Raw genomic sequence first — 14,839 nt, 5'->3', positions numbered from 1 at the left:
TATACCCCCTTCTTTTCCTTTTCATTTTGGATAGAATGGGGGAAGAATTGGAACTCCTCAAGTAAGGTTTTAGGACTTGTTCACACTAGGTGCAGTGCATGAAAACACACTGCCTTCTGCACATTCATGCAGGTGCCGCTAATAATTAATGGCACCTCCCATGCATCTAGCAAATGGGGGTGCGTTTTCAGCAAACAAAACACATTACCATATGGTTTGGTGCTATGTGATTTTAAAAATCTTGTCTGCCCCTTTTGATGTGTTCCAGCACTTGGTGTGAACGAGACCTGATTGGAGACTCCGTTGCATTGATTCCTTTACTTCATTATCCCAGGACAGGAAATAAAGGGGGAAACGGCAACACAGAAGTTAGAGTATTTTTCACCCCTTCCCGCTGACTGCCCCCCGGCTCTTTAAGAGTTCTGAACACCGAAAAGCGGGCATCCCGGTCATATGACTACTGTGATTGGCTCTCCCAGCGGTCACACGATTGAAAAGCTCCTGGGTGCAAATAGGCATTGGGAGCTTTCCGGTTCCCGCCAGTGACAGTGTCAGGAGTGTGCATGGCGCACCCTCATTGTAGAATTGTTTACATCTGGGCCACTTATAAGCACCCTCCTAGTGTTAAAGCCCACCCACGAGAGGCTGCATATATGCGTATGGCCAGCGGAAGCTGGTTAAACCCAAAAGCATTTTTTATGTTGCAGCTTACCAATTTTTAGATGCAATGACTGCATTTGTTTTCTTTTTTTTTTAGACTTTCTTTTATTTTCACCTGGTGATTCGACCAGTAAGTCTGTTGTTTTTCAACTGAACTTGCGTCTGTGTTGAGACAAACCATTTACCACTGACAGGGATTCTTACAATTATCAGTGTTTGTTTATACATGGTAAAACCTTTATCCCAAAAGGGGAAAAACTGCAGTGTGAGCTGGAGTTTGACTTTAGTTTGTTAGTGTATCTAAATCTGCTAAGACAGTTAGAGCCCATTCACACTAGCACGACGCCCCAAGTCACTTGACATAACAAAAGCAATGTTAATCAGTGTTAAGTCTCTTCCAAGTCTCTTCCAAGTCTCTTCCAAGTCTCTTCCAAGTCTCTTCCAAGTCTCTTCCAAGTCTCTTCCAAGTCTCTTCCAAGTCTCTTCCAAGTCTCTTCCAAGTCTCTTCCAAGTCTCTTCCAAGTCTCTTCCAAGTCTCTTCCAAGTCTCTTCCAAGTCTCTTCCAAGTCTCTTCCAAGTCTCTAACAAGTCTCTAACAAGTCTCTAACAAGTCTCTAACAAGTCTCTAACAAGTCTCTAAACAAGTCTCTAAACAAGTCTCTTCAAATCACGGGGCGACTTTCTGGTCCAGGTAGTGTGAACCGGCTCTTAACACTCGCCTTTGCGCAGATTAACAATGCTGTTGTCCAAAGGTGTCCCTGTGCTTCCTTCTTCCAGAGTGGGGGCACTCTAATACAGGAGGTCTGTTAATGGCCAGATCACCAGGCGAAAACAGAGGGGGGGGGGATGCCTAAAAAGAAAATAAATGCAGCCACCACATCTAATGATTGGTTAACTTCAATATACAGTATTATATTTTTGGTTTAATACCAGTTAAAGAAACTTTTTAAGATAAGTTGGGGAATACTAGAACCTGACGTTTTTTTCTTTGATTACCTGCTGCTGATTTTCCCTAATTTCCTATGTGAAGTTGTCCACAAAACATAAAATGAGGGGAAATGTTGCTTAAAACGGTGTTAAGCCCAAAACCAAAAATGTAATTTTGTAAGTTACCAGTCATTAGATGTGGTGGCTGCATCGTTTTTTTTTTTTTTTTTTGGCGTTTTCACCTGGTGATCTGGCCAGTAACACGCCTCCTGTATTATTGAGGTATTACTCTGGAGAAATGAGAACAGGAGACACAGCAGACAGTAGCTTTGTCAGAAGCCAAACTCCAGCTCCCCCTTTTTTAGGATTAAAGTTTTGCATTAATAAATAAAAGCAGATTATTTTAATTGCCTCCACCAGTGTTAAGTGGATTGTCTCATCCATGTAAACTGATACATTCTGCTGGAGAGGTTGAGCATGTGAAAGGCAACAGACCTGCTGGCTGTATCACCAGATGAAAATAGAAGAAAGTAAGCCTAAAAAAGGAAACCAATAAAGCCGTCACATGTAAGAATTAGTAATAGCGATGCACCGAAATTTAAATTCCGCTACAGGAACTGAAAATTCAGGATGCACTTAACCGAAATCGAAGTTGATGTTTAAAAAAAAAAAAAAAAAAAAAGTTTTTATAAATAATTTTATTACATTTAACTTCTTGAATAATGTTAATTGTCCGCCATTATCGGCACCTTTTTGAAGCGGTGTTAAAAATCCTGCTTGCTACATTTTTGGTGCATATTTGGTCAGCACAACGTCACTTCGGGGTTTGCTCTGCAGCCAGCGGCGCCAGTTTTAAAAGAAAAATCCAAAAGTATCCAAAAACGCTGATCTTGGCAATTTGAATAGTGCAGAGGAGGGCTTTGGGGTCTTTTAGGCCTCTGATCCCTCCATAAAAAGTACCTGTCACTGCCTATTACTGTCACAAGGGATGTTTACATTCCTTGTGACAGCAATAGGTGATCAGAATTTTTTTTTCCTCTTTCACTCACTGACGGACACAGCTCCATGTCTTCAGACCATTGGACTTTATGCCTCTCTCTTCAGGAGTAGGACTAGGCGGAAACCTTTTTGGTTACACCCCTGGGGCAGTCCCAGAGGGTATACTATCACTTCCTGCTATAAGACTTACGTTTTTTTTTTTGCCTAGCCAGACCTTGCTCTCTGCTGGGATCTGCGTTCCTGGCATTTTTTTCTTTTTAAATGGAATTTTTTTTTACTTTATTATTATTTTTGTTCCTGTGTGAACTGCAATCAGAAGCTGGACTGGGCGACACACTGGATATTCTAGATCTTTATGGTCTTCCCAGTCTATCCTGCGAGTGCGACCCAACTATTCGCTCCGCGCTAGGTTGGCCACGACATAGCCCCACTGGACAGGGGGGACCGGCGCGTGAAACACCTCGCGAGGTCGCATAACCCTGGTCACGACAGCAGTCACGTAGAGAGTTGCAGCGTACCTCAGGCGGCAGCACCCCCATTCCAAGATGGCGTGGTGGACTGCTGGGAGTGTCGTCCACCTGGTGTCAGGGTATGCTGAGTAGTGTCCCCCCCTCCTTTCTTACGAAATTGCTGGGGTGGCCGCGGGCCCCCTCCTGTGTCCTTCCTCCCTCTCATGTCTTTCCCCCTTCTCCAAAGCAGGGTTCCCCCTGCATAGGTGCCCTCACCTGCCCTCTGTCCCCCCCAGCCCCTTTTGGGGGGCGTGGGTGCATTTGTGTAAGGGGGATTGTCTGGTGTTGTGACGGGGAGTAGTGGGCGGGTGCCGCTGTTGGCTTCCCTTTTGGGGGGGGGGGTGTCCATGCCTTGGTGCTGTGGGGCTTTCCCCTCCTTGGGTCTGTTTTTTTCCCCTGGGGTATAGTGGGGTCCAGGGTCTGGGCAGCGCCACAATTTTTCCATGAATTCTGCATTCCCGGCTTCCTATTTTGTGCAGTCCAATGGCCATGTTTTTGGATTCGCCATAGGGATTAACAGCAGCCATTTTCTTGTAGTCTGAGTGCGGTGATGTGCTGCAGGGGTCTCTAGTGTCAGTGTCGGCCCTTCCTCTTTCCATCGCAGTGTGGCAGACTGGCGCTCTCCAGCTCAGGTGGTGAGTTTCTTGGGGTGCACGATCCTTCCTCTGCTATATTCTGCGCCCTGGGTGCACTGGTTCTTGTGGTGCCCCAGCATCACCACAACTTTTTTCTAATTTGTGTGGCGTGGCTCTGTTTAACCCTTTGTTGACCATGTAGCCTCTGGAGTGTGTATCACCACCTGACCCACGCCTGGAAGCTGCGGGACCCTCAGGGTCTCAGTTTGCCCTGGTGGTCATGACTGCAGTCGCTAATATCTAAAGTAGATATGGCCCTGCAAAAGAGGCCTGGCAAGAAGCGCCCCCCCCACTTTCACCTGTATCCTCTGCTTCCTCTGAATCTGAGGTAGATCTGGCAGCTGCGGACGAAAGTCAGCCCACTGGGTCTGCGTCCAAGCATGCTGAGTGCTCTAATAGTGAGGATGAGTCGTCCTTCTCTGCAGCCGCACATAAAAAATCGCTGGTGGAGGCCCCAATTGTGTCGGTGTGGGAAACTTTAAAGTTCGAGGACTTCGCTACTGTTGAGTCGGCGATGCCGGTGCAGTTTAGCACCCGCAAATCTTCCAAGGTGACTACGTTGTTTCCTTTCCTGCCTATTTTGATGAGATTGTCACTAGCCAGTGGGGTTCCCTGAAACGCATGATTGGCATACCTAAGCGCTTTGCTAGGAGATATCACTTTTGAGGAGTCTTTTCTGAAGAAACGAACGGTTTCACATTTCCAGGCTAAATAAATAAGGCCACACTTTTGCCGGTGGCGGATTCTTCGCCCTTTAAGGACCCCGTGGACAAGAGAGCTGAGGCTCTGGTCAGGTACCTTCTCATCGTGGCTTGTTCGATTTTGAGACCAGTGTTTGCTATCACCTTGGTATCTCAGAACTTGACGGAATGGGCAAAGATTTTATGCCAGAATCTGGAAGGGAGTCAACACCCTCTTGAGCTGGTGGATCAGTTGATCCAGGGGTTACAGTATATTTGTGATGCATCATTGGATGCGGCCCCCTTGGCTGGCAGGGTAAGGGGGCTGCATAAGGGGGAATTTGCCGCATGATATGGCAGAAGTACTGGTTGGCCGACCAGGCTTCCAAAAAGGTGCTGACTGATTTTCCTTTTGTGGGTGACCATTTGTTCGGTGCCTCTATGGAAGAGATCATTAAGGGTCACAGGAGGTAAGAGTACATTACTTCCACAGGTTGCTAGGGGCAAGGAACCTTGTCGTAAATGTGGTCCTTTTTTCTCGGCTCACAAGCGGCCCTTTCGTCCGTCTGGAGGGTTCGAGATCCACCTGTAACTTTGCGGAAGGCTCCAAGAGACCCTGGAATGGTAAGTCCAAAGTTTTCACTTCTGGTCCTGCAGACAAACCTTCACCAGCCTGAAGGGGCTCCCTCACCCGCATCTGGGGAGGGGGAACGTCTTAGTCTTTTTCCGCATGCGTGGACATTGCTCATTCAGGACAAAATGGGTATATGAGTTGATTCGGTTTGGGGACAAGATCAAGTTTCGGTCCTTGCCTCAGGCAAGGTTCTTTTCTTCTATCTTACACCTGTCTCACGAGCGGCTACAGGGCCTCTACAGAGCGGTGCAGGACCTGTTAGCACAGAGAGTTATTGTGCTGGTTCCAGAGTCTGAACGGTTTTTATTCAAACCTGTTTACAGTTCCCAGGCAGGGAGGCAAGGATTGTCTGATCTTAGATCTCAAGGCTCTGAACCGCTTTGTGCAGGTTCAGAAATTTCGGATGGAGTCCATCCGCACAGTAGTAGCTTTCCTTCATTAAGGAGATCGTCTGGCCACGATCGATCTCAAGGACGCTTGCCTTCATATTCCAATATGTCGGGCATCAGAGTCTTCTTAGTTTTGCCGTGGCTGAGGCGCACTATCAATTGGTGGCGTTACCTTTCGGTCTCGCCTCAGCTCCTCAGGTGTTCAAAAAGGTTTTGGCCCCAGTGTTGGCCTTGCTACGGCTGAAGGGGATTGCGGGATTAGGTTACCTGGACGATCTGCTTCTGCATGCAGAGTCTTCTTCGGCTCTAGAAGCCGACTTGGACATTAAGATGCAAACTCTACAGGAGTTTGGGGTGAACACTGAATTTTCAGAAATCAGCATTGACTCTGTCCACCAAGCTGGACTACTTAGGTCTGACGCTAGACTCAGCATCAGCCCGTGTGTTTCTTCCTCAGACAAAACTTCTGAAGCTACAGGATACGGTACGGCTCCTGTTGTCCAACCATCGGTCGTCACTCTGGACTTGCATGCAAGTGCTAGGTCTGATGGTTTCCACCTTTTTTGAGGTGGTTCTGTTTTCCGCAGTTCCATGCCAGACCTCTGCAAAGAGAGATTCTGACCAAATGGAACAAGGATCCACTTTCATTGGACAATCTGATCCTTTGAGTCGGGTTTCAAAGGGAGTCTCTTCTATGGTGGCTCCGCTCCCTGGCCCTTCATCTTGGGAAATCTTTTCTTCCCCTGTATTGGACTGTAATCACCATGGATGCCAGTCCGGATGGGGAGGTGTCTTGGGGAGTGTGCTTGGCCCAAGGTGTCTGGACTCGGGAGGAGTCCAGGTTGGCGATCAACATCCTGGATATTTGGCCGATCAGACTGTCTGTCTCAATGGATGGATCGTCTGCAGGGACGCCTTGTGCGGATGCAATCAGACAATGCTACGGCTGTGGCATATGTCAATCATCAAGGGGCACAAAGAGTGCCCTGGCAAGCCCGGGAAGTGGCCGGTATCTTGAGGTGGACAGAACGATATGTTCCGGCTCTCTCTGTTGTGCACATTCTGGGGGTAGAGAATTGGCAAGCGGACTATCTGTTGGCAGATGTTGGATCCGGGAGAGTAGCCTCTTTACCTGGAGGTATTTCATCAACTGTGTCTTCGGTGGGGGACCCCCGATGTGGACCTGCTGGCCTCCTGTCTCAACAGGAAGGTGCAGAGGCTCGTGTCAAGGCCTCAGGATCCTCTGGCCGATGCCGCAGACGCCCTGGTGGCCCCTTGGGGGTCAGTATCGTCTGATTTAGGACTTTCCTCCAATACAACTTCTGTCGATACTGCTACGCAGAATCGAGGTAGAAGGGATTCCAGTCATTCTGGTGGCACCAGACTGGCCTCGCTGGTCTTGGTATGCAGGCCTGGTAAGGCTGGTAACAGACAGAGTTTCTACAATTAGGTGTATATCAACATTTGGCTCTGGTCACCATCAAGGGCCAGATTTCCGTCTTGGCTATATTTTTCCTTGGTTCACACTTTTGTGCAGGGAGTTCGCCATCTAGCTCCTCTGGTGCAATCCCTGGTGCCTCCGTGGGATCTCAATTTGGTACTGTCTGTGCTTCAAAAGCCTCCCTTTAAAAATATTCTAGAACTTCCTCTGCTCACACTGTCACAGAAGGTGGCTTTCCTTAGTAGCTATTACTTCCGCACGTCACGTGTCGGAGTTGGCTGCGCTGTCCTGTTGGTCCCCTTACTTGGTGGTGATTCATAGGGTCAAAGTGGTGTTGCGACCCTGTCAGGCGTTCCTTCCTAAGGTTGTCTCGGGGTTTCATTTGAATAAGGATATTGTGTTACTGTCCCTATGTCCTAAGCCAAAACACCCTAAGGAAATTGCCTTCCATTCCTTGGATGTGGTAAGGGCAATTCGGGTGTACCTGGCGATGACTGAACCGATTTGAAAATCTGATTCTTTGTTCTTACGGATGGACCTCATAATGGATAGGCTGCGTCTGCTCCGACCATTTCCTAGTGGATCAGGCAGACAGTGGTGCAGGCCTATTCCATTAAGGCTCAGGTTCCTCTTTTCCCTGTTAAAGCACATTTCTACGAGGTAGCTTAGTGCCACCTGGGCCTTCCGTCATCAAACGTCAGTGGTTCAGGTGTGCAGGGCGGCTACGTGGTCATCTCTACACACACTCACTAAATTTTATAGGGTGAATGTAGTTGCATCTTCGAATGCGGCGTTTGGCCACAAAGTTTTGCAGGCTGCGGTTGCAGAGGCTTCTGCTTCTTGAGGGTCTAGTTTTTCTGCTGGTGCTGAGCTCCTGTTTTTACCTGGTTGGCTATGTTTAGCCTTGTTGGGAAATCTGCCTATTGCTGTGTTTTATTCCCCCACCCCTCATATTAGCACTGCTTTGGGACATCCCACTGGTCTGAAGAATTGAAGCTGTGTATGTCAGTGAACGATAGAGAAAATTTGTTTTTTTTTGTCTTACCGTAAAATCCTTTTCTCTGAGGTTCACTGACGGACACAGCACCCACCCCTCTGTTGGGTTGAGTTCTATGTTCTTCTGACACTGCTTTTTACAAACTGAAGTCCTATAGCAGGAACTGATGGTATACCCTCTGGGACTGCCCCAGGGGCTTCACCAAAAAGATTTCCGCCTAGTCCTACTCCTGAGGAGAGATCACCATAAAGCTCAATGGTCTGAAGACATGGAGCTGTGTACGTCAGTGAACCTCGGAGAAAAGGATTTTACGGTAAGACAAAAATCCGTTTTTTTCATATTTTTTAAAAGGGCCCCATCCCTCCAAGCTTGGGCCCTATCTCTCCAAGCTTGCGTGCCAAGGCAAAAGCATACGTAAGTCGCGCCTGCAAATGTATACAGTGTTACGTGACTCATCGCCATGATTGTTCGAGCAAGAGCAATAATTCTAACGCAAGACCTGCTTTGTAACTCTAAATAGGTAACCGTTAAAATTTTTTAAAGCGTCTATGGCAATTAAGTACCGCAGATTGTCGCTATTTCATAAGTGTGCGCAATTTTAAATTGTGACATGTTGGGTATCTATTTACTCTGCGTAATATCCTCTTTCACAAAAAATTGGGCTAACTTTACTGTTTTTTTTTTTTTTTTAATTCATGGAAGCATATTTTTCCCAAAACATAAGGTGTGACATAAGATAGTGCAAGTAATGACTGCCATTTTGTTCTCTAGGGTCTCTGCTAAATACATATATAATGTGTGTGTATGTATGTATGTGTGTGTGTGTGTGTGTGTGTGTGTATATATATATATATATATATATATATATATTTGGGGGTTGTAAGTAACTTTCTAGCATAGAACACCTATTTTAACTTTTTAAGAGAAATAGGGGCCCATTCACACTAGAATACAGTGTGAGAAAGCAACACCTACCAATCGTGCTGCCCTTGTTATTTGCCGCGGGTGTCAGTGCAAAGTTAACACCCTAAATGCCGATTGCAAATAGGGTGCTTTTGTGTGCACAGGTTTGCATGGTACAAAAAGACCATGTGATCTGGTTGCAGTGCATTTCAAAAAGTAGTGCATGCACAGAACTGCAAGTGAATCACATGCGGTTCCTAGTACGAATGGGTCCTTACACTTTTGAAAGTGTCGCAATCCCTATCGTCGTCGGTCATTATTTCCCATGATTTCAGCTGAGTTTCGCAAGGAAGATAAGTATTTACACTCTGAAATGGCAACGGGGTTGCCTTTAAAGAAGCTATCCAGACAAAGCACAGATTAAACACACATAAATACTGTATGTAGACAGCTGTCTACCAGTGTGTATTGTTTTTGGAAGCCATGAAAGCATTTTCCATCCGTTCTTGGGCCTGTAGATATACAGTTTCTCTTTCCTCAGCAATAACCTCTTCCTTGTCATTGTTTGCAGGCTACTCTTGAGCTTGATTTTAAAAAGTAACTTTCAGTATATAGGTACTGCTTCAGTTCAGCCGCAGTGCATATAGCCTGGCTTTCTGTATGTTTTATTGGTGATGTTCATATTGGTTGTAGTAGTTTTGCATAGAGCTGCTTGGTTTGAATTTGAGCTTGGTATTATAGTAAACTGCTCAAAAAAATGAAAGCAACAATTTTTAATCAGAGTATAGCATCAAGTCAATTGAACTCCTGGGATATTGATCTGGTCACTTACGTAGCAGATGGGGTTGTTCGTTTTAGCTGATTTGGTGTTAAGGAAATTAACATGTGCACTAGATGGGCAACAATGAGATGACCTCCAAAACAGGAATGGTTTTACAGGTGAAGGCCACTGACTTTTTTTTTTTTTTTTTTTCCCCCTACGCATCTTTTCACACTGTTTTTTCACTAGTTTTGCTTTTGGCTATGATCAGTGTCACTACTAGTAGGCGATACCTGGACCCTATAGAGATTGCACAGGCAGCCCAACTCTTCCAGGATGGCACATCAATACGTGTCATTGCCAGGAGGTTTACGGTGTCTCCCAGCACAGTCTCAATAGCAAGCAGGAGATTCCAGGAGACAGGCAGTTACTCTAGGAGAGCTGGACAGGGTCGTAGAAGGTCCCTAACCCATCAGCAGGACCGGTATCTGTTCCTTTTGTGAGAGGGAACAGAATAAGCACTGTCTGAGCCCTACAAAATGACCTCCAGCAGGCCACTGATGTGAATGTCTCTGACCAAATGATCAGAAACTCCCTCATTAACCCAGATACCACGTACTTTACTCGTTCAGTGTTACCTAATTTGTTTTGTTCAGATTTATGCTTACCCCATCGCGCTGAGGGGCATTAGGTCCCTAGGCCAACTGTACCGTGTGTATTAACCATGCTGTTTTATATCTTTTTATGTCCTTTGTAAAAAGAGTTCAATCTCATGCATATGTTTATTTGTATTTTTCTGCAAATCTCAATAAATATAGTAAAAAAAAAAAAAAATGAACAGAAACAGATTTTGAGGGTGGCCTGAGGGCCTGATGCCCTGTAATGGGCACTGTGCTCACTGCCCGCCACCGTGGAGCTCGATTGGCATTTACCATTGAATGCCAAAATTGGAAGGTCTGCCACTGGCGGCCTGTACTTTTTACAGATAAGAGAAGGTTCACCCAGAGACTGAGCACATGTGACAGACGTGAAAGGGTCTGGAGAAGCTGTGGAGAATGTTATGCTGCCTGTAACATCATTCAGCATGACTGGTTTGGTGGAGGGTCAGTGATGTCTGGGGAGGCATATCCATGGAGGAACGCACAGACCTCTATAGGCTAGACAATGGCACCCTGACTACCATTCGGTATCAGGATAAAATCCTTGGACCCATTGTCAGACCCTACGCTGGTGCAGTGGGTCCTGGGTTCCTCCTGGTGCACGACAATGCTCCGCCTCATGTGTCGAGAGTATGCAGCCAGTTCCTGGAGGATGAAGGAATTGATCTCATTGAATGGCCCCCATGCTCACACGACCTAAATCCAATAGAACACCTCTGGGATATTATTTTTTCGGTCCATCCGATGCTGCCAGGTGTCACCTCAGTCTGTTCAGTAGCTCATTGATGCCCTGGTAGAGTTCTGGGAGGAAATACCCCAGGACACCATCTGTCATCTCATTAAGAGCATGCCCCAACCTTATCAGACATACATATAAGCACGTGGGGGGCCATACAAACTACTGAGTATTGTTCTGAGTTGCTGCAATTAAATTGCAGTAAAATGGACTAGCCTGCTGCATAATTTTTTTTACTTTGATTTTCATGGTGTCTTTGAATTCAGCCCTCTGATGGAAATGAAAAAATTATCAACCTACAAACAATGTGGAATCCTTTTTGTTCCTACCAAATTACCCAGTCCATATCAGTATAGATATCCAGCATGATATTTTTAACCCCATTGAGATCTGATGTGTTTTCAAAGTGTTCCTTTAATTTTTTGTGCGGTGTATGTTGGTATAGGTGTAATTTAGGTTCCTTGTAGTAGGTTGAGTCTTTGTATTTAAACATTTTTTTTTTTTTTTTTGAACACCAGTTTGTTACATAATATAATAATCTAGAAAACTCACCAGGAGAGTGGGTCTTAATTGCTGTGGCAGAACTGAGGGGATCTTCCTACTAAGGCTTGGTTCACACCTATGCGTGTGTACCGGCCACGTTTACTTGGGTACGGCAGCCCATTCATTTGAATAGGCTGCTCAACCTCCCTTTCCCGCAGAAAAAGGGAGTGCACCTTTTTCCAAACGTTGCCCACAGGGAAATCGCATGGTCATTTTGGCCATGCGATTTCCCTTCGGTTCCTGCACTTCCAAACGCGCTATGATTCCCGCACTTCCAGGCACCTGCATAGATGCGAAAGTAGGATCCTGTTTGTGAATCTGTTGGTCACCAACTGGATGATTTTTGGTGGGGGTTGGCTTCTAATTTATTTTCTTCTTTTTTTTTTTCACTGTTTACGATTACCTTAAATGTTTTACTTACTGAAGCTTTAATGTTCTGTAAAATTGCTAACCTGGTCTCCCTTTCTGTGCAGATGAAGTGCCTGCAGACATGGTTGCAGAAGAATCAGGTCCTGGTGCACAGAATAGTCCATATCAACTTCGCAGAAAAACTCTTATCCCTAAAAGAACCGCTTGTCCAGCAAAGAGCAGTATGGAGGTGAGCGAATCTATTTCCATCTTTATTTTTTTTTGTTTTAATTACAGTGCATGTGCTATGAGGGGAAGTGTCCAACCTGAGAAGAGGATATAAATCCTCATTGTTTCCAAGGCAAAGGAAATGAGGAGTTATTCATGGGAACAGCAGGATCAATATGTCAATGAGCATGTTCTGTGGAAACTTTCAAAGGACATTTTGTTCACTTTGAAGTAACTGTTCACCTTTACAATATTTTTGCTCTTGCATTCCAGGTTCCCCAGTATATTCAAAAAACACTGCTCAGGCTTTGAAAAGGTTTTTTTTTTTTTCTTTCAATGTCCTACCTGTCGGGCCGTGTGCGGCCTCTCCCATGCCTGTCTGAAAAACTAGGTAGTGTTTCCTAATGTACTCGGTATGCTGGAATGCATGTGCAATTATAATGTAAGGATTACTAACCAGTTAACAGCTGTTTTCTGTTTTATTAATTTTTTTTATTGAACTAGCAATATATAACCAAACTACAATAACTTAAATGCATTATAAACGTATGGAAGTACACATCTTGAATTTGGGTACAAAATACAAATCCAGGTGCGAGAACATTGAGTTCTAGTGCACCTGTCGCAACATATCCTGTAGGACTATCTTTCAGAGGGCCAAATGGCTCCATGTGATCAGGTATTCACTGTGGAATCTGGAAACAGTTGGGATAAAGCGTCCCTATAAAAATTTTATTACTGTAGTGGTGGAAGCCCCTACTGGGAGAAGTGTCTATGTAATCTCAAAGGCAAGAAATATGTATACTGTAAAGCTAGAAAACACACATAAGAGAAGCTGAGAAAAGATAGTAAGCAGAAAGGATAAGAGAAGCAAATAGAGGATTGAGATCAAAATAAAGAGTTGGGTTAACACCGATGTCAAGAGGCGAGGTGACTCTTCAGCCCCTCGACTCGTGGAAGTTTAAATTTATAGAGACATGTTGAAACTCTCCCAGAATATTGAGAGCTCTTTGGATCCCAGACCTTTTTTTTTCATTTTTTTTTTTTTTTTTTTTTATTCTATCATGTAGGGTAGCTGCCAGCTTTGTTGATGTGACATTTTTTGTTTCACCTGAGGTAATGGTTAGGGTTCTGGACTACCAGGCTGCAGCTAAAGCCTGTTTGGCAGCAATAAAGATATCAGTTTAAACTTTAAACCCAGGACAGTATAAACTAGCTGATGTGTATAGTGAAACAAGATCGACGCTAATTCAAATAAATAAATAAATGCTGAAGTAATCTTCACATAAATCTTACTGAATCTAAACAAATGTGAAACAATGGTGTGGCTAAGATCATATCGGTATCCGAATCCTTACATTAGTAGTGCATAAAAAGATACAATCATAGATGACAGTGTGCAAAAGATATGAATGAATATCCAAAATATTTATTTATTTGAATTAGCGCCGATCTTGTTTCACTATACACATTACTTTTCACTGTGGGGACACCGATTAAGATTGGCAGCTTTTTCTGTTTCACTTTCACTTATTATTTCCTTTAGTATCTGACCCCTCAGGTAGCGCACTGGTCCTCGTTCTTTATTTAATAAACTAGCTGATGGATCCGGTCCAGAAACATTTGATTTTAGGGCATTTCTGCCAGATATGTATCAAAGTGCCAGCAGCATCATGACCCTGAAAACAGAAACCTGAGGTGCTTGGACAAATTTGGTTGATGTGTATGGTATCATGTACCACCTAAGCAATAGTTTATAATTGACATCATGATATGATGAGTTCCGGGATCCACATGCTAAGGTTCCCCAAATCTTGGGTCTACTGTTGCTACTTCTGGGAACTTTTCAATGGAGCCGGTTAACTCATGTCTAGGGCGGCTGTGGTGCGAATTTGAAAAGGGTCCTGTGTGTTGTTGGCTCCGGGTTCAGGTGCAAATTCAGGAAAAAATTTGGTGAACATAAACGCACAGGACACTGGACTGCAAACAGCACCTGGACCTGTGTGAACCCAACCATATAGAGGGAGTTATAGATCGAGGATTTCTATACCTCTTAAGAAGAACGCACAAAAATATCTATTTGAAAGGAGTGAGTCATAAGCAAATCTGTGTCTTTTAGGATAGATTGCACATAATTACGAAATTTGAAGATGTTGTAACAATTTTGTGGATTGAGTGTGGTGGGAGAATTGTATCGTGGGAAATATTTGCATATTGCACAGTAGTCAGCAGTTGTACACCCAACGGAAACCTGCTTTAGACCACCACAGAAGTATGCGTGGCTCATCATAGTTAAAAGCAAAAAAGGAATTATTTGTAAGAACTGCAAAGGATGTGTGGGGTGCAAATGGCTTTCTCCATATTTGAATTGAATGTTTGAGGGCTGGGTTCCTAATTTATTTATAATGGCCTGGAGCAGTCCATAGAACTGTCTGTCCTCATGGGCATAAGCAGGCATGCTTCAATGCTGACCCACAACGAGGTATTAGGGGTTAAGGAGGACATTTGTGAAGCTCAGTAGCGATTGATATGTAGTATCGCCAATCCTTTTTTGGATTTTTTTTTTTTAAAGAGACTTTGAACTGAATGTATGCATAATAAAGGTATATACTCCAATGGGTGTATATTCTTCGCGCCTATGGGTGGCCTACTGGGGGGGTGATAAATTAAGATTAAATAAATAAGGGGATGGGGTGGTGATAGCAGCTGCTATAAAGTGGATATAGAATAAGTAAAAAAAAAAACCCAAAGTAGTTGGGATTAGTATAGCGCTTGCTGTTGGGGATCAGGG

The 14,839-nt window shown here is 44.6% G+C and overlaps 1 protein-coding gene across 2 annotated transcripts in view; it reads left to right on the top strand.

The window, feature by feature from the left end:
- FBXO11 (F-box protein 11) overlaps window positions 1-14,839 on the top strand; it is a 143,552-nt gene that overhangs the window by 54,725 nt on the left and 73,988 nt on the right. For both annotated transcript variants that reach the window (XM_082251370.1, XM_082251371.1), the window contains exon 2: window positions 11,946-12,070. In XM_082251370.1, coding sequence (XP_082107496.1) covers window positions 11,946-12,070 — 125 coding nt within the window. The remainder of the gene's footprint in view (window positions 1-11,945; window positions 12,071-14,839) is intronic.

The sequence above is a fragment of the Pelophylax lessonae genome, assembly GCF_965119305.1.
Source record: "Pelophylax lessonae genome assembly, chromosome: 3".
NCBI classification, from domain to species: Eukaryota; Metazoa; Chordata; class Amphibia; order Anura; family Ranidae; genus Pelophylax; species Pelophylax lessonae.
Note: the sequence above shows the minus strand (reverse complement) of the source record. Positions and strands in the feature narration are given on the sequence as shown.